Raw genomic sequence first — 24,640 nt, forward strand, 5'->3', positions numbered from 1 at the left:
CTGTTTCTAGGGAACCAGCCTAAATTAGCATGGGCCTTGCTCAAGTCACTGATAAAAATGAGACAGGGCAAATCATGCAGCACATGATGGACACTGCTTAGGCCCAGGCTTCTCAGGCAGTCCGTGAACTCCCTGAATTTCTATACAAAGCTGTATAATTGCTTACATACATTTTTATGGGGCAAGAAACAGCAGTTATAGCTGGCTTTTCTAAGGAATCTGTGATCCAAACAAGAAAACATCAACTTTGTTTTTAGAGTGGTTGTTTAACCAGATAAAAATCCATCCAACTGTCTCACTCAGCCCACATTTTTTCCATCTTTTTAAAAAGTATACCATGAGAGATGGTGTCAAATACCTTCTCGAATTATGTTTGCTCGCTTGATACATCTGTCTAATTCAGCTGAGTGTTAAATTGACTCTGTTAAGGCAGCGAGGTGCTCTATGTCCTTGAATTCCTTTTTAACCACGTTTTAAAAATAGTTCCAGGATAAAAGTAATTTTCCTTGATGGAGAACACAGAAATAAAATAGGACTTGAGTAATTTTTCTGTCTGCTGTCAGTTCACAATAGCACGTCTGCCCATCTATCACTTTTCTCTTTGTTTCTCTGGCCCAAAAAATACCTAAAAGGTTTTCTGTTTGCTTGTTTTTGATTATTGAAGCTATTGTTTCTTTATTCTGGCTCCAAGGAATCTTACAATCTTTGTTATCCTCGGCTTCCCCCCACTACCTGCACCTCTCACTGCTAACATAACTCTTCCTGCTGTGCCCTGGCTCCGGGTCCCGCACTCCTCCTTCCTTCCCTTTCCGTGTTTTCTACGTGTTCTTTTAAAATACAGAATCTAAGAGGGAAGTTAGAGATTCATTGCCCTACCTTACCAAAGCACAAAAAGCTTCTCAAAATTGTCAGCAGTACACCACCTTCTTCCGACCTCGTTATTACTGACCTGATGAACGGTGGAGCCACCGGAACCCTGAGCGTCCGAGGAACGGGTCACCGGAAGTGGTGGGACAAGTTCCGTTTTTGAACTGCAGAGAGTGAGTTTTAGAATTAACGATCGGAATGAGAAATTCAGTTGGAACAGGGCCACAGGGCAAAGGGAGAACATTTCCATCAGCACAAGTGCTCCCGCACTGTGCTGTCCCGGAACCCTGATCGGGCCACTTACTTCACTTCCGAGAGGACCGAGCGCTCCCCGTCCGAGCACTGGGAGCGGCGGTGCTGGCGGTAACTGCGCGGCGAGTGCGAATGCCGGATGCGGACCGGGTCGCCTTGAGTCCTGAACGAGCAACCAGAAAACATGAGAACACACCCTGCAAGTCGGAACGGCCTAATCTGGAGTTCTTCCTTCATATTGAAACCACAAAAAAGAACCACGACTCTCAGAGTTTCAAAAAGCATTTGACTCCTGTGGGCTTTGAAAGACTGCGTGACAAATTTTACAAGTTAACAAAAATGCTCCCATGACCATATGTGAAAATGAACTCTTTATATGTATGTGTGTGTGTGTATTTTTTAACCACCAAATTTTAAATGAAATTATTCCCCATGGTTGAATTGTTTTTAGTAGTGTGGAAGAAAAAAAATTCGATAGTGCAGACAAAATGGCATTCCTCTCAGAAAAAGCTGGTCATTGGCCTAGCTAATGTAGAGCAGGACTAAAACAATATTTTAGTTTTTTGATGGTGACTTGTTTTTTTGCTCTTAGCTAACAGCCAAATTCTGCTTCTGTACACAAAGCTTGCTTGCTTATTGCTTGATTACGATAAAGAGCTAAAACCATGCTCAAATGCAGTTAAAAAAAGAAAAAAACCGCACCGCAGGTGGCTTCCTGATAGGGAGGCCGGCTGTGCAGGGCGAGTGTCCTTGGGGAGAGAATCTCCTGGGAGGGACTCTCTTGGGAAAGAGTCTCGTATCGGAAATAACTAGCAACAGACTCCAACAAAAAAAAAGTATAAAAGCTTTGTTTTTACCCCAGGGCGGGGTCCTGGTTCATAAAGAGACCACTGCGTTGGTGCTCTGGGACTTGGACCCTAGCTCGAGCTAGTCAAAATAAAACTCCTTTGCCTTTGCAGCCTCAGTGACTCTGTCTTTCTGTTCCCGGGGCCGAGGGGAACCGGCTCTAACACTACTAAGTAGCCTGTCATTAAGAATTCAATCTTTATTTGAAAATTGCTACGAGTAGATCCTAAATGTTCTCACCACACAAAAAAAGTATGTGAGGTGATAAATAGGGTAATTAGTTTAATAATTTCACAATGTATACATATATCAAAACATTATATACAATTTTTATTTGTCAATATACCTTAATAATAACAAAAGAATTCACCTAAAGATGGGGGCAGAGGGTAGCTGGGATGTACCAACCTGCTATTTGACTGGGGTGGGAAAGAAGCATGGGTTGCAGAAGCAAAATAAAGCAGGCACTCACTTCCTCTTAACCAATTATGTAGCAAGGCAGAAAACAGTAAATAGGTATAGTGCATCCTATACTGACTGGTGACTAGGAAATCCTGTTATGCTTTCCCGAAGCCTGTTCAGATATGCTAGCTGTATGTCGGGATTGGATTGGGCTTATATGACAAGAGTTTTTGTCGTCAGCATAATTCTCTTGGTTTTAAAATAATGGATAAAAATAAACTTTGTTACCAATCAATGAATATCTCAGAAAAAAATTATTTTAAAACTGACATTTGTCATCAAAAGTTCCTTTGTACCTACCACATACAAATAGGCAGCTAATGGGAGATGATAGTGATTGTGGTGCACAATAAGAATAATTAGCTTTAATATGCCCTTATCTACTTTCCATACAGACACCTTTAATTTTGGTTAAAATATAAAGACAAATTAAAGCACTACATGAAACACAACTGAAGAGTAAGAATGGATTACTCATAAACACTAATAAAACTTTTGTAAAAAGATTTTCAAAAACATACTCACTCTATTTTAGTGTAAGGAATCTCTCTTAATTGTTCTTCTGACAATCCAGATGGATCTACAAGTTCCTTTCTAGAAAGGAATAATCAAGTCAATGATAGTAGTGATGTTGGTATAAATGCTAATATCTTTTACAACTGGCAGATTAAGTTTTCCCTTTGTAACATTGTCCCAAAACACAGTGTTAGTAAAACTACTATAAGCTGGAACAAAGATTTAAAAACTAGAATGTGTTCAAGAAAAAAACAGAAGGAAAACTTTTTCTGTAGCTTTTTTGCCTTCTTTTAGTTTTTCTACATCTAGACCCTTCGGTCATTCCCTATTTCTCTATAAAAGATCTGCTTCTGTCCCCTGTGGTGGTTGTCTTTTTTCTTCTGAATATGTTTTCCTTGGTATTTATTTCTATTTTTTTGGCCTGTCTGAGGTCCATTTACAGGCAAAACTAAATGACCTTAAGTGAGGAGGTGGCAGGGCTGCCTGTAGACAGGCGGCTGGCACGGTAAGGCACCACACCTTGTGCTCCACGTAAGATGATGACAGTGAAGACTATTTGGCAGGCTTCAGCCTGAGGCTGCCTCTCAGTATCAGGGGTCTGTCTTGTAGCTGCATTAAAACTACGTGGGTTTTAAAACAATGAAAAAAACAAAACCCAGTACTTACTGAATATGCTTCCATAACTCTTCTTTTGCTTGGATGTCGGGGCTTCTCCTATAAATGGAGAAAACAACACTCAGCAAACATGCTTCATCTAGCAACCTAATGGCTAACTTTGATAGTTTTCAGTCTGTGAAGTTCTTATTTGCCAGCTGAGACCAGACAAGGAAACATTAGGCGGGGAGAGCTAAGGTGATAGTTAGTACAATGACACCAGGTAATTTATCTGCCACTGCCAGTGAAGAAAAATCACATAAAACTCACTCATAACCAAAGCTGCATTAAATGAAAGAGCTCAGACTTGCACAGCCATAAGCCACACACCCTCCAGTGGTGACTGTACAGTGAAGAATGATTCGGGGCTTCTGTTTCTGGTCCTATTAATATGTATTTATAAAGGCAAAAGAAGAACTCACCTGATTCTAAACAGTCCCAACATGATCTGTGATTACTTAGTAGAAGCAAAAAACATAAGGGAAAAGCAACTGATAGGATGGCCCAGGTGACACACTACGTACCAATGACCCATCTCATGTCATGGCTGGTATTGCATTTCTGCCTCAAAACTTGGGCCCACAAATGCTACAAGCTATCTGTGGCCTTGGCTTTTGCTGCCATCCTCTGTATTCCCGTCTCCATCCCTAACTATTGACCTCACAAATCTTTTCTCCTCCAAGAACTACTTGAGTAGACACTATAGCACTAATGTCCCAGAACAAAAATCAGCCTTCATGTGTTTGCCACTCTCTGTTGTATCAATTATTACTCCGCAATGTGGCAATGAACACTAGAAATCTATTATCACTGCAATTGTTGCCACAGACTGATTTTTTTCCTAGTGAGAAAATAAGCTTTCATCAGTCCCTTCAAGAAAACCAGGGTCTAATAATAGGCCCAAAGAAAGTACTCCAACTCTAACAGTTAAAAGGTCTGGAGCAAAGCAAAGCCACTGATACACTCTGTCTTGTGGAATTTTACATTATTAATCTGTATGAGCATTTTGAGGGCTCAATATCACTTTCAACATATGACATCCACAATGCTTTCATTTTTCTCAGTTATATGGGCACCACTGAGGCATTCTGGTAGGGCTTTCTGAGCCCACAGAATACAATAAGCTACTTTCTAGCCATAGAATTGACTAAATGGTTTTTCTTTTGCAAAAAAAAAAAAACACCTGACTATGAAGACTTTTTAATCAACTTAAATGGAGACAAAACATGGAAGATAAGGAAGAAGAGGTGAAGCCTTGGTCTTAGACCAAGTATGGTACTGTTAAATGTAGATTTTGTTATAAAAAATCATAAAACTGCTTCTTTAGAACGATTTCCTGTATGGAATCTACCTTTCCTACATTTGGCTGGTCTGAGTAGCCACATAATATGTTAACCCATTAAATGATACTATCAGAGAAGTTGCTAATATTAAAAAGCACTAAATTGTTATTCCATTCTGGGAGAATGATGGTTCTGTTGGAACTATACTCCAGCATCTGATTCTCACAGAAAGTAACCCAACAGTCTAAAGCAGAGGTGGGGAACCTGCAGCCTTAAAGCCACATGTGGCCTTTGAGGTCCTTAAGTGCAGCCTTTTGACTGAATACAAATTTTACAGAATAAATTCTTTTATTTTTATTAATACTTTTTTGTTCATCTTTTATATTTTTAAAATGAACATATTTAAAATACCAAAGAATAAAATAAGTTACAACAAAACAATCCTCCCAGATTGACCAGCACAATTAGAACATTAGTGAGCCATTAGGGCTAAATTGACAGCTGCTACACTCATGATTTCATTCTAACTTCGCCTGCCTGACTGGCGCCACTACCACACGAGGCTGGTAGGTGAGAGTTTATGGGGGTCGAGTACACCACTGTGTTATCAGCTTTTGACAACAGTGCACTGTGTTTCTGTTTGAAGTGGAATTGGTGAATAGTTACACAGCGCCACAGTACTTTTTAATTCAGTATGCATAATAGTCCATCATGTCAAATAAGACCAAGAGAACCCTGAAGAAGAAAATAGACTTTTTAATGAGGATTGGGAATTGCAATATCATCTTGTTTCTGCTAAAGACAAGATGATTTGCTTGCTTTGTGATACTGCAATGTCAACGTTAAATTCAATGCTCATCAGCATTATAACACTCATAAGGACCACAAATATTTTAAATTAGAGGGAGAGGCACAAAAGGTCATAGTGCAGAAATTAAAAAATGAAAAGCAAAAGCAAAGACAATTCTTTCAGGCAGCAACAATACCTGGAAATAATGCCACTGAAGCAACTTATAAAGTAGCTTATATACTAGGAGAAAAAGGGATGTCATTCGGCAATGTAGAAATTGTGAAAGAATGCATTGTTGAAGTTGTAGAATGCTTAGACCCTTATAACATTTCAAAGTACAATTGCCTCTTTCAAGGAGAACTATAACTGATCAGCAGCATGAATTAGTCTTCAACTTAATAGAACTTCATGCAATACTTCAAAAGGAAAATATATATTATTCAATCACTTTGGATGAATCAACTGATACTACTGACTCAGCACAGATTTTATACTTCATTTGGGTCATAACAGAAGATTTTCTTTGCTACGAAGAGTTATTTGCTTTGGGCACTCTTGCAAACAATAGAGGGAATAGCTATCTTCAACAACTTTCAAGATAAATGTTGTGCAGTTGGACTGAATTGGTAAATTTAGTGAGTGTATGTACAGACAGTGCACCTTCCATGACAAGAAAACATGAAGGGCTTGCTGCACAGATAAAAAAAGGTATTAACAGATCCAGATGCTCTCATTTCTTTTCATTGTATCTTGCATCAGCAAAACCTCTGTGTTAAAGCTACTGTTAATATTTTAAGTGACACTTTGCTACAAGTTAAAAGTATTGTTAACTATATTCCTGCAAATGCAACAGGGATCATCCGTTTTGTAATATACTAAAGGCAAACGATGAGGTATTCCATGTGCATTTGCTTTATTCTAAACTGCATTGGCTATTGCAGGGACAGGTGTTAGCCAAAGTTTTATCGCTGAGAGAACAGATTGTTAAATTTTATGAAGAAAAGAATCAGCAATGTTAATTACTGAAAGGAAGTGTCTATAGGAATGCAGCATTCCTGTGATATCACGTCAAATCAATACGACGTGAATGTTTCTTTGCAAGGTAAAACTAAGTCTATATGTGGTATGTGACAAAAATAATCCACGCATTTCAAAAAAAGCTATCTTTTCCCAAAACACATCTTCAAAAGGAAATTTCAGGTGAACATTTTCTCCAGTTAGCAAAAGTCATTAATGAGCAGGATGACATTTGAAGAATATGTAGCTGTTATAGACCTATTAATTGGAGACTACAACGAAAAGTTCACTGACTGAGAATCATGACATCACAAATTAGCATTCAGCCTCACCTAGTAGATATCAACAAGGCACCTAAAGAACTGCAGATGGAATTGATTGAGCTCTCAGTAGATGACATTTTAAAGTCATTGTTTGATGGTAAGATAGATCCAATTGAAATATGGAAAAATGCAGAATACCCACGCCTTCGGCAACGTGCCCGAAAAATGCTTTCTTGCTTTTTAACCACTTATTGTTGCAAATCTACAGTTTCCTATCTAACCCAAATCAAGACGCCCTTAAGGTCACAAATGACTGATCCCGATCTAGAGGACCAACTGTGGACCTCCATGCTGCAACCAAATACTCAAAAGCTTTCCAACAAAAAGAAGACACAAAGTCATTAAAAGGTTAACTTTACAATTAATAGTTTTCATTTTTTGAAATTATTAAGTATATAGATTTTTACAAAATAGCATACATTTTTAAGTATACCTAATTGAAGTTTCCTGAATACAGCCTTATTTGATTACAGCTAAATTAACGTGGCCTTCCAACATGAAAAGGTTCCCCACCCCTGGTCTAGAGTATTACATAAAATCTAGGTTAGAAAGCTATTCTAATTGATAATTATTTCAGGAAGGTACAATAGTAAGGGTATTAGCTGTCTTCAAGTAATAGCAAGGTTTCTCACCCACAGCACTACTGACATTTTCAGTAATAATTCTTTGTTGTTGGAGGCTGTCCCGTGCATCGTAGGATGATGAGCAGCACCTCCCCAGTGTGACAACCAAAAAAGTCTTGACATTGCCACATGTTCTGGGAGTGGAAGGACAAAATTTTCCCCAGTTGAAAATCACTAGTCAAGGATATGACCTTGGAATTAAGTGGCTACGGTTGGGTGATGTAACTGAGAGCCTTGTTACTGTAAAGATACATTATGTGGATATTGAAATAATAATGTTGGAGAGAGCAATGGTAGCAGGAACTAAATCTTCAATGAGGAAAGTGACCCAGGGTACAGCTGATGACAACTAGTAATACAAAAGAGATCTGTTAAGTGGTATAATTTGGTGGCATGAAATTCAAAGCCGAATGCTTTTAAGGAGGAGAGAGGAGAATGAGAAAAAGCAACGAGAGGCAAGAAGAACATGCATGCCATTACCACCACACCAGGCCTAGTGGTGAGAGATGAGTATGAACTAGATACAAAAAACTGATAACAGTAGATGTTCTGAGTGCTGGAATTGCACATAGTTTTATTTTTTTATTTATACTTTTCTCTCTTTTCTAATTTTTTATTTTTTAAGCCAAGAGAATTTCTTAATTATCAGGGGAAAAAAAATGAGTATTTACATGTTTTAAAAGAATTACTGTTGTCATAACTTCATAGGAAATGCCTTTCACTCCCATCTCAGAATTAGCAGAAATGTTATCTTAATCTGAATGAGATCATCAGTCCTTCTAGCCATAAATATGGGTCCTAAAAGATTCAAGATTTAGTCTACAGCACCATAATAGTCATATTTTTAACTGAACTGAGTTCTGAAATGGCCAGCAATTTCAGTTTTAAGGCAAGAAAAAATTCCAAAGCTAAAAAAATGCTAATTTCCTCTGATTGCTAGACCATCTGTGATTTAACAAAAGTAAACACAAGCTACATGTTAATGAGGAATATATTATTTTTATGCTTACATCTGCACACATTTAATCAATAATTTAGGATGAACTCACAATCTGCAGTTCAACATCAACTTGTGAATTTAGAAAGCTGTGGAATTTTAAGAGCCATTTTTCTTAATTAAAAGGCCCTTAACTATGTAGATGCTTTATTGAAACTCTCTGAATAAGTTCCTAAGGAAATAGAAGCCTGAGTTTCCCACAGATATGACATATATAGAAAATGAACATGCAGGCCAATATTTGTCCAATATTTTTCAAAAGCATCCCTCATCCACACCTGGTATAAGGCATAAATATTCCATTTTAAATATTTGAATATTTGCATAAATATTCTACTTTAAATTAATCAGAGAAATTAGTTTGATGAACATAATTTACAAATCACTTTCTCTTCTTCCAAAACTCTAAAATAAAAGCACTTCATGAATTTACAAAGCATTTAAACTCCATCATTATATATAATCTTTGTAGCCCCCAAACTCTCCAACTATATTATCTAAAAAAACATAATATGTTCAACATATATAATACTATATTTTATATATTATATAATACTAAAAAGTAAAATAATAAATATGGCAGCATTTGACTTTTATTATTTGTCATCTTTATACTGACCATTGCTCTAAAAGGAAATTTAGAGTTGAAAATATGTTAAGTTTATAAAACATCTTTATTTAAGGAATTCAAAGCACTAAACAAATATCTCAGTAATTCCTTCTCACATTCCTGGGTGTCAAGAATAAACCTAATTAGGAGACGTCTTTCTCTTCTCCTTTCTTCCCGCTCCAAATTAAAGAAGCATTCGGAAGCCACAGAGCTCAACCCAGCCGCTGAAGACAGTTCAGGAGTCACTTCCAGATGCTTCATATTAAATCTTTATCTAATGTACCAGAGTTCTATTTTGTGGGTTTCCTGGTTTTTTTTTTTTTTTTAATTTTGACTCTTTCATTTATTTTTTTAAATTTCAGAATATTATGGGTGTACAAACATTTTGGTTTCATATAATGCCTTTGCCTCGCCCAAGCCAGAGCTACAAGCATGCCCATCCCCCATACAGTGTGCTCCACACCCATTAGTTGTGAGTTTGCCCACCCCACCACCCGCTCCCACCCTGTTTTGTGTTTAGCTGAGAACATCACTTCACCCTGACAACCTCAGCATCCACATTACCAGTATTTTTCAATAAAAATAGTAAGACATTATCACCACCAGAGGGAGCCCGAGCCTTCTCTTACACACAAGTTGACCCTACCAAAACTATTGTTTGAGCTTCAATGCCTCTTCCAAGTATCCCAATGAGTGAAGGTTCACCCATGTAGAAAAGCAGTTTCAATAAAGCTGACTTTTTTCCTTATGATAGTAAACATGAACAGCATGTTGAGGGTAGCTGAAAAATGTTCTAGATAGAACGGTTGATCCTCTAGATGGGTATCAGTCACTTGTGACCTTAAGGGCGTCTTGGTTTGGGTTAGGTAGGAGAATGTAGAGTCACAGCAATAAGCAGTGCAAAGGCAAGAAAGCATTTTTCAGGCATGTTGCCAAAGGTGTGGGTATTCTGCATTTTTTAATATTTCAGTTGAATCTTTCTTAGCATCGAACAATGACTTTGAAATGTCATCTACTGAGAGCTCAAATATACATATGTATTATATGTATTATATTTTAATGTAGCATGCATATTTATATATTTTAAATATTTTATGTATTATATATGTTATACCTGAAGATAGATTTATGCATATTGAAAAACAATTTTAATTGCTTTCCTCAGATACTGCTCTAATCATGTTTCTACTTTTAAAGAAAGCTGTAGTGGTTCCTCAATTCTCACAGAACCCAATTCTAGGCTTTAAGGACTTAATGCAAGTTGGACCACTCTAGTCTCTTCACTTCTCACCATCTCTCATCTCAAGGGAAAAAAATCAAATACCTTGTAATGTTTCTAGAGATAAACCGAGACCTAGGAACTCACTAATAAAGGTACCTGCCACCATGAGTATTTATTCTGTCACAGGCACTTGGTACATGTGACCTCACTGCTCAGCGAAATCCTACAAGCATGATACCACCCATGCTGTTGAGAAAGGAGCTTGTGGAGATCAGGTATAGCTGAAACTGGGCCTCCCACAATGCAAACATAGGTCTGACAATAGCACCAGCAGGTATTTTCTTAATTGTCAATAAGTCTCAGGTTTTGGTGTCATAACTCAAAAGAGCTCAGTTTGTTCTATAAAAAGTAACCCAACATTTTGCATTTATAATGCTTTTATTCAGTTGCTCACTTGAATTTCCATTTGACTGCCTATTTGGCATCTCAAACCCAACAAAAACACAAAGCTTGATTCTCTCTCCCTGCATATCCTTGATCCATCCCTTTCCATCTCAGTAAAACAGCATGGTTACCCACTCAGTTGATCAGCTCAAAAACTAGGTCACCCAAAATTCTTCTCACACTACAAACCTGTCCGCTTTACTTCCAAAACGTACATCCATCTACTTCTCTGCATTTCCACCACCACCATTTATTCTGAGCCAAAACCATCTCTCACCTGGATCACTGAAAAGGTTTTGAATTGTTCTTCTTGCTTCCTTTGTTGCTCTTTCTCAACATGCTTTCTATTTACACAAAACTTCTGAATGAACTACTCTTCACACAAATATTTTTTTTTCTATCTTAACTGCACTTTGGTTGTACCAGCTATCCAGTTAAACAAATTCCAGTTACAAAGTCATCTCAAACATTTGCTAAATCTTTTTATGGTTTAATTTTTTTTTTTAAACACCAAGTGGCACCAGGATTATGGTTTACTTTAAAAATAAATTCCAGAAAGATACACAATTTTTAAGAGACAGGGTCTTGCTCTGTTGTCAGGCTGGACTGCTGTGTAGCTCACTGTAACCTCAAACTCCTGGGCTCAAGCAATCCTCTTGCCTCAGCCTCCTGACTAGACAGGATTACAGGTTTGTGCCACCATGCCTAGCTAATTTTTTTTTATTTTTGAAGCTGGCATTGGGAGGGAGATGAGATGATCACTTGAGGCCAGGAGTTAAGCTACCAGGCAAAAATCAAGGTGTTGGCAGGGCTATGTTCCTTTCCGGAGACTCCAGGAAAAGTCATTTTCTTACCTTTTCTGACTTCTACACGCTTGGCTCAAAGGCCCTTTCTTCCATCTTCACAGCAGGCTGAGTCATTTTCAAATTGAATCACTCTGACTTCCTCTTCTGTCCCCTCCTCCACTTTTAAGAACGCTTTTGATTACTTCTGGCCTACTTGGATAATCCAGGATAATCTCCCTGGCTGAGGGTCAATTTATTGACAACCTTAATTCTACCTGCATTCTTAATTCTCCTTTGTCATCTAGCATAACATATTCACAAGTCATGGAGATTAAGACATGGACATGTTTCAAGGGCCATTATTCTGCTCACCATACTAACTATAAGGTTTTTCTTCCTCGTTTCTTAATTTCATTAAATAACAACACACTGTGTAAGCAAAGATAATAACACTAATTTAGGGCTTCTAACAAGCAAAAATACAATATATGACAATAGCGCAAAGGGATGGGATAAATGGAGCTATATTTTCCCAAGGTTTCTAACTTTTACATAAAATGTTACAATAGTAACCCTAAATGGTGTGGTTAAGTTAAGGAATGGTGTAAGCCACGGAGAGAATAAATAAATAAAAAATAATAAAAGAAGTATAGGTAAGACATCAATGAAGAAAGTAAAATGGAATATCAAAAAATATTCAATTGGCCGGGCACGGTGACTCATGCCTGTAATCCTAGCACTCTGGGAGGCCGAGGCGGGTGGAGTTCGACACCAGCCTGAGCAAGAGCAAGACCCCATCTCTACTAAAAATAGAAAGAAATTATATGGACAGCTAAAAATATATATAGAAAAATTAGCCGGGCATGGTGGCGCATGCCTATAGTCCCAGCTACTCGGGAGGCTGAGGCAGGAGGATCGCTTGAGCCCAGGAGTTTGAGGTTGCTGTGAGCTAGGCTGACACCATGGCACTCTAGCCCGGGCAAAAGAGCAAGACTCTGTCTCAAAGAAAAATATATATATATATATTCAATTGATGCAAAATAAAGTAGAAAAGGAGCAACAAACCAACAAAAATCAGATATAATAAATAGGAAAAAAGCGCAAGATGGTAGACTTAAGTCTCAAAATATTAGTAATTATGCTAACAGCCAATAGACTAAACATTCAACTGAAAAGGTAGGGATTGTCAGGCTAGATTAAAAACACAGTAAGACCAACTACATGCTGTCTACAAAGATGTATTTTAAATATAAAGACATAGCTAGGCTTAAAGTAAAATATTAAAAGGATATACCATGCAAATAGTAAACATGAGAAAGGTGTAGTGGATATACACAAATACGTGCATGTACAGAGGATGCAGAGAAAGCAGTATTATCAAAATAAAGGGTCAATTCATCAGGAAGGGAAAACAATCACACACACACACACTATATATATATATATATATATATACCTGATACCATAATTTCAAAGTAACTTGAAGTGAAAACTGACAGAAGTAAAGGGTAAAACAGACAATTCCACAACCATTGTTAGAGATTTTAATACTCCCCTCTCAATGACTGCTTGAAAAATAGATAAATCAGAAAAGATACAGACTATCTGAACACTCAGCTAACTGGATCTATTTGGCAGCCAATGACTGAGACTATTAACTCTTTTCAAGTCCACAGGTCATTCATCATTGAAGACCATATGCTAGGCCTTAAAACAAGTCTCAATAAAATAAATCATACAGTTTCTTTTACCATAATGGAATTAAATTAGAAATTAATGACAATGAGATATCTAGAAAATCCCTCAATATTTGGAAATTAAACACAACTACAAAACCCATGATCAAAGAAATCACAAGGGAAATTGAAAATCATTTTGAACTGCATGATAATAAAAACAACACATGTTAAAAATATGAGAGATATATTAATGGTTAAGGCAAGGCTTAAGCGATAATTTATAAATTTATGCTTATATTAAAAAAGAAGAAAGGTTTAAAATCAGTGTCACCTTAAGATGATGAAAAAAGAAGAGCAAGCAAAAGACAAAATAAGTAGAAGGAAAGAAATAATGAAGAGTAGAAATCAATGAAATAGATAACAGATAACAGAAAATCAACAAACCAGGGTGGTTCCTTGAAATAACTAGATTAAGAAAAAAAAGGAGAGAGAAAACACAAATCACCATCATCAGGAATGAAAACAGCAATATCACAACAGATTTCACCAATGTTAGAAACATAATGAGGAACTGTGAACAAGTTTTTGTTAAAAGATTTGACAACTGAGATAAAATGAACAAATTCCTTTTAAACCACAAATTATCAAAACCAGAACAACCAGAAAATACAAATCATCCAATACCTGCTTAAAGAATTGATTTTGTAATTTAAAACTTTCCACAAGGAAAATTCTAAGCAGAGATAATTTCACTGGTGAATCATATCAAATATATAAGAAAAAAATTCTAATTTTACATTAACTCGTTCATAAAATAGAGGAAGAAAGAATACTTCCCAAATTATTTTAAATGAACAGTATTATACTATTACCAAAAATCTGACCTATAAGAAAATTACTGATCAATTTTTCTCATGAACATAGAAAAAAAAATCTTAATGCCATACCAAATCCAGCAATATACAAAAAGGATAACATATCACGACCACAAGGGGCTTATCCTAGGAACACAAGGATGCATCATTCAAAATTGAATCCATGTAATTCCTCCACTAATGAAATCAACATAACCCATACACAATTATCTCAGCAGATGTAGAAAAGGCTTATAATAAAACTAAAAACTCATTCATGATAAACTCTTGACTAACTCAGCAAACTAGGAATAGAAGGGACCTTCCTCAGTTTCACAGCTAGCATCATACTTAATGTGACATACTGAATGCTTTCCCCAGAAGCAAACCAGCCAGCCAAGGACGTCTGCTTTCTTACCACTTCTATTCAACACTGTACTAGAAGATCTAGCCAGTACAGTAAGGGAAGGAACAGAATAAAAGGCAAAAAGATTATACATCAGGGAAAACTGTCTCTAGCCACAAACAATATGATTTTAACTGTAGAAAATCCTAAGAAACCACAAAAAATGAGCAAGCTTCTAGAGCTAGTAAATGAATTCAACAAGGTTGTAGGGTGGCAAGATGTAACATCAGTATTTTAAAAAATCATTTATTTTTCTATATTCTAGCAAACAATTGGGAAATAAACTTTTTAAATGTACAGCTCAATACAATCAAAATATTAAATATTTAGGATCAAATTTAATAAAATAAATGTAATAACTGTACTGAAAACTATAAAACATTGCTGAAAGGAGCTAAAGATCACTGGATGGGTAGGATACTTATTTTCTCAAAACTGATCTACAGATTCAATATACTCCTAATCTAAAGCCTTTTTTTTTTCCTGGTGGGAGAGGTGGTAAAAACTGACAAACTGATCCAAAAATTTACACAGAAATACAAAGGACCTAAAATAGCTAAAGCAATCTTGGGGAAAAAAAAAGAAGAAAGCCAAAGTTGGAGAATATACACTGCCTGATTCAAGTCTTACTATAAAACTATAGTAAGTAAGACAACATGGGATAGACAAATAGATCAATGAAGCAAAACTGGCCCACGTATAAGCAGTCAAGTGATTTTCAATAAAGGCCACAAGACAACTCAATGAAGACAATCTTTTCAAAAATGGTAGTGGAGTAACTGGATAGACATGTGGGGAAAAACTCTCTCTCCACCTCACAAACACAACAATTAACTTCAGATAGATCACAGACCTAAATATAAGAGCAAAGTCTATAAAACTGTTAGAAAAAGATATAAGACTATCTGTAACCAAAGGGTAGGCAAATATTCCTTAATATGAAAAAAATTCTTAACTATAAATGAAATAAATTATAGATTGTTCTTCATCAAAATTAAAAATATCTGCTCATCATAAAACAATGTTAAGAACATGAAAAGGCAAACCACACCCTGGGAGCAAGTATTCACAATACACATATCTGAAAAAAAACTTTATCCAGAATACATAAGTAATTTACAAATGAATAAAAAAGGACAACCCAATTCAAAATGGACAAAAATTTGGATACTTTAAAAATGAAGATATATGAATAACCAATAAGCACACAAACGTGGTTAATATTATTAGTAATCATGGAAATGCTATTAATAATTAAAACCACAATGGAATACCACTTTAAACCTACTAGAATAGTTAAAATTAACAAGACCAACAAAACCAACTAAGCAAGAATGGGGCAAAATAAAAACTCTAATACATTGTTAATGGGGTGTACAATGATATGAGCTCTTTGGAAATCATTTTGGTAGTTCCTTATAAAATTAAACTGCAAATACCCTCTAAGCCAGAAATTCCACTCCTAGGTATTTACCCAAAAGAGAACAGATTCCAGAGATACACCCGCACAGAATGTCTATGGCAGCTTTTAACACAATGGCAAAAACTGCAAACAATCCAAATGTCCATCAAGAGGAGAATGGATAAATTGTGGCATTTGATACAAAAAATTTATGTAGCCACTGATACCATGAATGGATCTCAAAAACATTGTTTCATGAAAGAAGCCAGATTTTAAAAGAGCATATTATGTAATGACATTTACATAAAGTTCAATAGAGACAAAAACTAATGTATGATGATAGAAATCAGAACAGTGGTTGCCTGTGGGGGTGGGCACTAACTAGAAGGACCATGATGGAACTTTCTGGATGATGGAAACAGTCTACATCTCAACTGGCAGAATGGACTTGCTATGTATACATCTGTCAGAATTCACTGAACTGTATACTTAAGATGAGAGCATTTGACTATATGTAAATTTCACTTCATTACCTCAATTTAAAAAAGTTTATTCCTTAGGCTGTTAAATGAACCTCAGATCACTCAAGAAATGATCAAATTCCCAGACCTATGTAACAAGTATTTGCCCCAAAATATAATTGAATTATAGTAATACTCAACAACTTTGAATTATTCTGTTTGTCAACTTTATTTATAAATGAATAGTTCCATACTATTGCCTTCAGGAATGTTTTTTGACTTCTCCAAAATTTATGCTGGGCGCACACCTGTAGTCCCAGCTACTCAGACATTGAGGCAGGAGGATTGCTTGAGCCCAGGAGTTCTGGGCTGTCATGTGCTATACCAATCAGGTGTCATGCTAACTTCAGCATCAATATGGTGACCTCCCAAGAGCAGGGGACCACCAGGTTGCCTAAGGAGGGTTGAACCAGCCCAGAGTAGAAACAGAACAGGTCAAAACTCCCATGCTGATTATTAGCAGTATTAAGCTTATGAATGAATAGCCACTGCACTCCAGCCTGGCAACACGGCAAGACCCCATCTCTAAAAAAAATTTATATACAGGATTTTTCTTAACTTTATTTTACTTTTCCATTTTTTAATAAATGAAATGGACTCCTGGCATTTAACAGAACTTAGAATGCTTCAGAAATGATTAGAAAAACTGAATGCTATTTTAAGATTTAATATCAAGTCACCAAACTTTGCGTGTAACAAGTCTCCCATGGAAAAACATTCCACGTGGAAAGGTAAAAGCGTGGCGGCAAAAGATTTACCCGTGCCTATGCTGGATCTGATCTTGGGTTCTGCGCCTTTTGGTTAAACTATTATATATTCAATGAGGTCTGATTCTTTCATATTTAAACCATCCTTTTTTAATGGGGTTGGGAGGAGGTGCTATCAAGACAAAAAACTTTTTATTAGCTTCTGCTTAAAATTGAACAACAGTATAATTAGGTTCCCCCCCCAAAAAAACATAACAGAATAATAAATAAATCTGTTAAGCGTATATACTGCTTAGTCACTACTTGCAGGCTTTCTGTCACAAAAGAAATAGTCATCACTCATTATGATGTACTACTGATAAAAAAAGAAAAACCTACACACTGGGTTAACTTCTAATTAAAAGGTAAACCTCTAAGACTGAGACGTGTCCCTTAGTGTCCCACAGCACAAAGGCCCGGGGGTGTACGGTGCAGAGTCCTCTCCTGGCATCAGTTAACCTTACCTAGTACTCACAGCTGTCCTCGGTCGCCCTTCTGCCTGGCTCCCTCACAGCCACCCCCCACCCACTATCTAGTCCGTCTCCACAACCACTCCCAACATCCTTCCATTCCCTTATCTTAGACACTTGGCCTTAATCCCTCCTCCCAAGAGTAATCAACCCCAGACATCTAACCACCCATAATCACAAAAGGATCTGCACTTAGTCTTGGCTCACTTTTAAAAAGGTATGCTTTGAGAAATGGAGAGGTGAGGGGTCTAAATCTTGATGATGCACAGATTTAAAAAACACCACACATAAACTTTATCAGCTCAAAGAAAACTAATTTGGGGGACGGGCAATCTCACTGTTATGGGGTCACTGTGCTCACACATGGCATTGCCTAGCAACAGGAGGAGCATGCACATCCCAGCCTTGGGGTGTAATGAATCACTCGCTGACTACTGCTCACAAATGGTAATTTGCTGGGAAGATATTCACATCTGGTTCAATCTGGACAAGGCTTCAGAGAATTGTGCAGACTCAAATTGAGAGAAGCAGCAGGTATTTCACCAACAGCCAGACTCCATGACAAAGGAGACCATGCCTATTTATTCGGTGAATCTATGCTTTTGTTTAAAAGCAGTACAGAACAAAACAAAAATATGGTTTTGATAGCCTTGTCTTCATGACATCTCAAGTTGGCTGTGCTCCACCTTCTACAGCTTCAAATACAGTTAATGAATGTCACAAATGTCAGAAGGTAAATATGAAAACAATGGGATAATTATGGTTGAGCTAAACCACTTTAGCAGCCACTCGCTACTTAAACTCATTGGTTTTGAATCAAGGTATAAAGAGAGTCCACGTACGAGCGGGATCTGTGTCTGGACCGCCTGTTGTTGGGGTCTGCTTGATTCTTTTCCTTTTGTCTCCTCAACACAGCTTCCCACTGAGGCGCTGAATCAACCATATCATTCTCCTGCCGTATTCTGAAAGGAAAAACCATTCATCTGAAGTTAGCATCCACACACACGGTGCCTTGTTTTTCTTCATCCTAAGCTTACTTGTAAAGCTTATTTAAGAAGCAGAAAATTTATTATCATCACTGAAAGTTAACAACATATATAACTGGATTAATATATCCATAAGTGTGACATATATAAGTATATATTATAATATTCATATTAAATATGTACACATACGTTATTTTCAGACTTCTGACTTAAAATTTTCTAAGAAAAAGACGTGGCGAATAAAAACTCATTTAAAATACATCTAAGTTTTGGCTAAAGAAACAGTGGTATCTGCTATAGAGCCAATCTTAATCTGTGAAACAATGTCATTTTTTTAATGTGCTAATAAAAATAGCAATAAACGATTTTACTTTGAAATATTAATAATTCACATTAATCGTCAAAGTTTTCATCAACAACAGGTGCCAGAAAAAATTCCCATTTTTAAAGCTAGAATACCAGAACTACAAAAGGTTAGATAAGGTGGCGTAACACACTAGCCCGAGTAAGCACACGCCATCCTGCCCGTGGCGGTCACGTGCTGAAGAGGGACTTGGGGCTGGACACGCGGTGTGGCCAGGTGCCAGGCAAGGACCGACTGTAAAGGGGAGAAAGGGAAACAGGAAGGACTGGGGAGCGAAGGCACTTACCCCGTGAGATCACAGGACAGTGTTACCAAATCTTCTCATTCTTAAAAAAAGATAATCCCTAAATCTGGAATTTTAAAATGACCTCTTCCAAGTTTCAAGTATTGACAATCAGTTCCAAATTTTAAAACATTGTATGGACCTAATAAAACCCCTCCATGGACCATACTGAGCCTGCAGAAGTTTCAGACTTCTGCTGTGTCAAGGCTTTTTAACAGCGAGGTGCAGTGTTGGGGGAGAAGAGGGGAAGCGAGTACTTAATTCACGTGTAAATACTGTCTCAAAGGCGTTGCAGTTGTGCTGTGAAGCGGTGAGTATTCCTTGCAAAAACCAAACACCTGCCATTTGAATATTTAACTTACAATTTATGTAAGGTCTTCAGGAAGCTGCTGCAGAGTGTTTGTCTCCCAGGGTGGAGAGAGCAGCAGGGAATTGCTAGGGACTCACCCAAGTACTGACAATGTATGAGCATAGCTGCTTCAGGACAAAGGTGGAAAGAACAGACACGTTTGGAGACATTCTCTCTCTCAGAACAGATGTCTTTTGGTTCCTCTGTTACAGCACTTAGTATAGACTGTGGGGTGGATATCTGAGCTGGGTTATAAGCGCAAATTAGCGACAGGTGACAAATATTCATTTCACACAGAACTTAAAGATAAAGTAAAGGCAATTCAAGTTAAAATAACAGCACCTTATGAGGAAGAAGCTAAAGGGGAATTGTGTTAAGTAAAAAATTATCTGTAACATACTCCAAGCCTTTGAAGTATGTGTATTTCCTCGATGAAGTTTTCATTTCTGATAGGCTATCTATTATTTGAAGAGTAACAGGAAACAGTCATGGTATTTTTCACAGATTTAAGAATGTAGTTCCCTCTCTCATAGCGTGTACTGAGTAAATTAAAATTAAACATATACTGCTATGGACCTTAATATTAGAAATATCTGGAAAAAATATGAGACAATGTACTTTTATCACAATTGTTAATCATTCTTTGGAACAAATACTTCCATTTGAACATGCCATATGGATACACATATGTGCATGCACGGGTGTGTGTGGGTATACATATACACATTTCTGTGGCCAGAACCTACTCTTATAAGCCTTTCTATGTATCATGTGACAGTCAGAAAGCCCCTGGCCTGCTGCTGGACAGGCCCCTGGCCTGGGCAGTTGTGGACATTCCCAGGACTGAGAGGTCTGAGATAGGACGAGACAGCCAACGGGGAGGTGTCAGGTTGGCAGGGTAGCATCTACCCCACTACAGGAAGTCACACCTGGATTGCTGGGCCCAGGATCAGATGCAAAACCCAAGTGTCCTACTCCTAACCCTGGAGTCTTTTAGACTGCAGTTTCCTTTCTGAACAAAATCCCTGCATAGTTTGTGTGCAGAACTAAATTTTACAACGTGAAGCATTTTTCTTAGGAAGTCAGGATCTCGACTTTTGAGAGACCAAACTTACCAGCAAGGATGAGGCCTGACTTAGGCAAACACACACTTTCCCCAGAGTAGACAGGTAAAAGGCAGCACCAATACTGTATGTTCATTCTCACCTACCGTGGGATTTAGCTGGTTACCTTCATACTCAGATTTTACTGTGATGATTAAAAATTAAAACTCCTGAGATGTAAGCACATATATTTCCTGCACCTTGCTAATGATAAGGTCTAAATCAGAAATAATTTCAGATTATAACATGTACCTTTAACTTTTCTAATTGAAAAGCCTAAAGATGAGGGCACAATGTACACTACTCTGGTGACAGGCACCCTAAAAGCCCTGGCTTCAGCATTACACAACTGATCCATGTAACAAAAACACTTGTACCCCCCTTAATATTTTGAAATAAAAATTACTAAAGTTTTAAAAAGAGAAAAAAATAAGAAACAAAGTGAGGGCAGAGAAACCCTGTCAGCTAATACCCTTGTAAGCCACACGTTTGAAAGACAGATGCCCTCTACTGGTGATGCTGTTTCATAAATATTCTAACAAGACTCATTAAAAATGCAAGGTCCATTGGAGAGTCACAACAGAATCACGTATTTCTGAATAATGGGTGGTGTGGCTGCCTTAGTCTATAATGAAGTTTGAAATTACACCCTTACAAAAGGCTTCTGGTTAATGATGCCTCATTACATGAATGAAAGTGTCATTTCTTCCATTGCTGCTCTGCTCCAGAAAACACAGGTGCTACATGGAAAGAAAAATCCCAGCCCTAAAAGAATATTGTAGCACTCAGTCCTTAAGAGGCAGGAGGTAACTATTTTGTTTATACATGAATGAATAAAGAAATCTTTAAATGAAAAAGACATGTCTCCCATAACGATTCTGACTTTTTAAGTCTAATTTATTCTTAGATGTATTCAAGTGGTTTTTTGCTCCTTTCCTATGTTTTAATTTTGATACATGGATTTACATCATGAAGAATAAAATACTGCAAGCATTGCATTGATGTAGTACCTTTTAAAAAGCCAAAATTGCTCTTACATCATAACCATAAAAATCTCAAGGGGGGGGAAAGAACCCACTGTAATTTATATTGGCTATCTATTTATTTTTAAATGTTGCATTTAAAAGTGAGCCTCAAAAAAACACCAAATGTCTCTTTCCATTGATCCAGTAAGCCAGCATTTATCATATTTTGTCTATTTCCCATCTACAACTATAGAGTCAACAGCTATAGTAGGAAGTGTATCATAATAAGGCTTATTTAAGAAAGCAATGTATAAGGAAGAGGGTTGCTCTAGAATAGAGCAAATTCCAGCAATGTTTCAGAACAGAAGAATTCCAATGTATTAATATTTCTTCCATGTCTCACCAAACTTCAACACTCTACTTTTCCAGACTATCCATGCAATTTAGATTTTAACTAGCTTTGACACTTAATTAAAGTTTGCAAAGGTTTTGAAGATGAAATGCCATATAATCGTTGGATAATAATAATGAAGATAATGACTATTCCTAGTCCCTTCCTTCCTATCTTACCAATTATAGTTCTGCCTCTTCTGCAAAATTTTTCACATTACCAATGAATGACACAAATTACACAAATCCCTGAGTTTTACTTTGTCCTCTCCCTTTAGTAGTTTTGTTCCTATAGGACCTTCCTTTACACCAGTTCTTAATTCACTTCTAATCTGCTGAGATAAAGCCCACGTTTAATGCTGAACCTAAGAAGTTTTACAGAGCAAATGTATAATGAAGCTTCAAATGATACGAGCAATACACGTTACTTCTGAGTGATTAAAAAAAAAATGAACTTTATCGTCCTGTACCCTGGGGGGAAAAAACGTGTTTGGAATATTAGCAAACTTAAGCCAGTGGGGATTTCTTTCACATAGCCTGAAAAGAGGTAGCTGTTTCCTTGACAAACATTGCCCACTGTCCTGCCCCTGATTTACCAATGGGAATAGAGTTCCCAACTCTGTCATTATCTGATTCAGGGACCTTGCACAAATCACTTACCTTCTTTGGTCAGGTCTGTTTCTTCACCTACAAAATTATTGCAAAGATCCTTTCTAGTTTTAAAACTCAGTGTTTCTCTATTTCCATTTTATTTCCAAGCCAGTCAGACACACTGAAAGAAACCTCTACTCTTCAACTATAGCACAACGTTCCAGACAATTGCTTCATACGGTCACTCTATCGCTAACACTAAACCCGCAGGTCCCAGCTGACTGTCAACTTGTGTTTCTCATCAACTGCACTCATTTTTGGATCACCTGCTATAAAGCAATCTTTATTTTTTTTCCCCCCAGTTTTTCTTCCCTAGGGAAATCTATGTTGGTTCTAGGCATCTGTTGACAAACTCCCTTCAGACTAGCAAGCAAAAAAATTCATTTGCTTTTCCCACCACCAATAAATTATTCTTATTTGCTCTTAAAGATACTTCTGTCTCTTCCACTTATTCCTTATCCTCCCTCTGCTACAAAGGACTACGTTTGGTACAATTTCCCTTTTAAACTCTCCTACTTTCATAATTTTTAAATCTGTTTCGCCCTCACCGGGTAATGTAACAGCACTCCTCCGCTGGTGTAGCTTTGCACTTCCGCAGTCATCTCTGTCAACTTCGAGTATGCCCAGGAAGCCCTAAATCATCCACATCAAACATCTAAATCTTCATATCAGTCTGTCTAAAGTAGCACTAAGAAACCCTTGCACCTATGACGTGGTAAACACTTCCTGTTTCCACTGGCTTTGTATGAATTTGTCCTTTCCATATCCACAATTTTACCTTGTTTGCACAGCCTCTAAATCAGGGGCAGGACAGGAGGCAATGCTTGTCAAGGAAACAGTTACCTACTTTCAGGCTATGTGAAAGAAATGCCCACTGGTTTAAGTTTGCTAACATTCCAAATACTTTTTTTCCCCCTACGGTATGGTGACAATCAAGTTATGGGTTTTCTGGTTTTTTTTTCAAACCACTCTCACAACTAAATCCTACCAAAATCATGATCTAGGATTTGCCCTATTGAGATGTATCATCCCTGTTAGGTAGAGTGCCAAATTTCTGCTACAGAAATGTGTTTATTCTTTTTTTTTTTTTTTTTTTTAGAAAAATAATATAAAAGACCTTATGGAACATAGTTAAAATATTTAAAACTCTCTCTTAATTGACTATTCAGATACTAATAGTTATCCAATAGACTAACAGATCCTAAAAGACATCTAAAAGGCAGGAAGAAACTCTTAACAACATTTGTGCCAGATCATATTCATGTTAGAAATGTTTCTTTTTTGTTTGAGGAGCTGGGCTCTATTTTACAGATACTGCAGGCACTTCACATAATACTGAGCAGTGCTAAACATTCTGATTAATTTAATAGAACCTACCTATGCAGGGCACTTTCTACTTTTCAAAGCACATCCATTATCTCCTGGATCTTCACAAACCTCTTGTGAGGTAGGTAGGGCAGGTATTATTCCACTTTGCACATGAGAAATGAAGATTCAAGGGATATAGTAACCAACTCAGAGCCACAAAACTCTTTAAAGCAGGGTCAAATTCATAACGCAGGCTTCCCTAATTTGTATGTACATATACACACAGCCCCACATAAATGACTCGTTGCTTACGATGCAAATATCCAAAGAAAAAAAATTAGAGAAAGGTTCAAAGGGTCCCCTGTTGCCAGTTTCCCCTAGTCCTGCTCTTACTCTGAACAACTCTCATTTTTCTTACTCTTTTAATCCTTGTCAGGCTCCAGAGTTACTTCTATCTTTATGCTGCTGCAAA

General features: G+C 37.1%; 1 protein-coding gene across 2 annotated transcripts in view; it reads right to left on the reverse strand.

Annotated features, from left to right (window-relative positions):
* The window catches only part of EPB41L4A (erythrocyte membrane protein band 4.1 like 4A), a 232,472-nt gene that overhangs the window by 5,306 nt on the left and 202,526 nt on the right, over positions 1–24,640 (reverse strand). For both annotated transcript variants that reach the window (XM_045566141.1, XM_045566139.1), the window contains exons 18-22: positions 18,612–18,731; positions 3,610–3,657; positions 2,953–3,021; positions 1,172–1,282; positions 950–1,031 (exon numbers count right to left, since the gene is read on the reverse strand). In XM_045566141.1, coding sequence (XP_045422097.1) covers positions 950–1,031; positions 1,172–1,282; positions 2,953–3,021; positions 3,610–3,657; positions 18,612–18,731 — 430 coding nt within the window. The remainder of the gene's footprint in view (positions 1–949; positions 1,032–1,171; positions 1,283–2,952; positions 3,022–3,609; positions 3,658–18,611; positions 18,732–24,640) is intronic.

This window comes from Lemur catta, chromosome 12 (genome assembly GCF_020740605.2).
Source record: "Lemur catta isolate mLemCat1 chromosome 12, mLemCat1.pri, whole genome shotgun sequence".
NCBI classification, from domain to species: Eukaryota; Metazoa; Chordata; class Mammalia; order Primates; family Lemuridae; genus Lemur; species Lemur catta.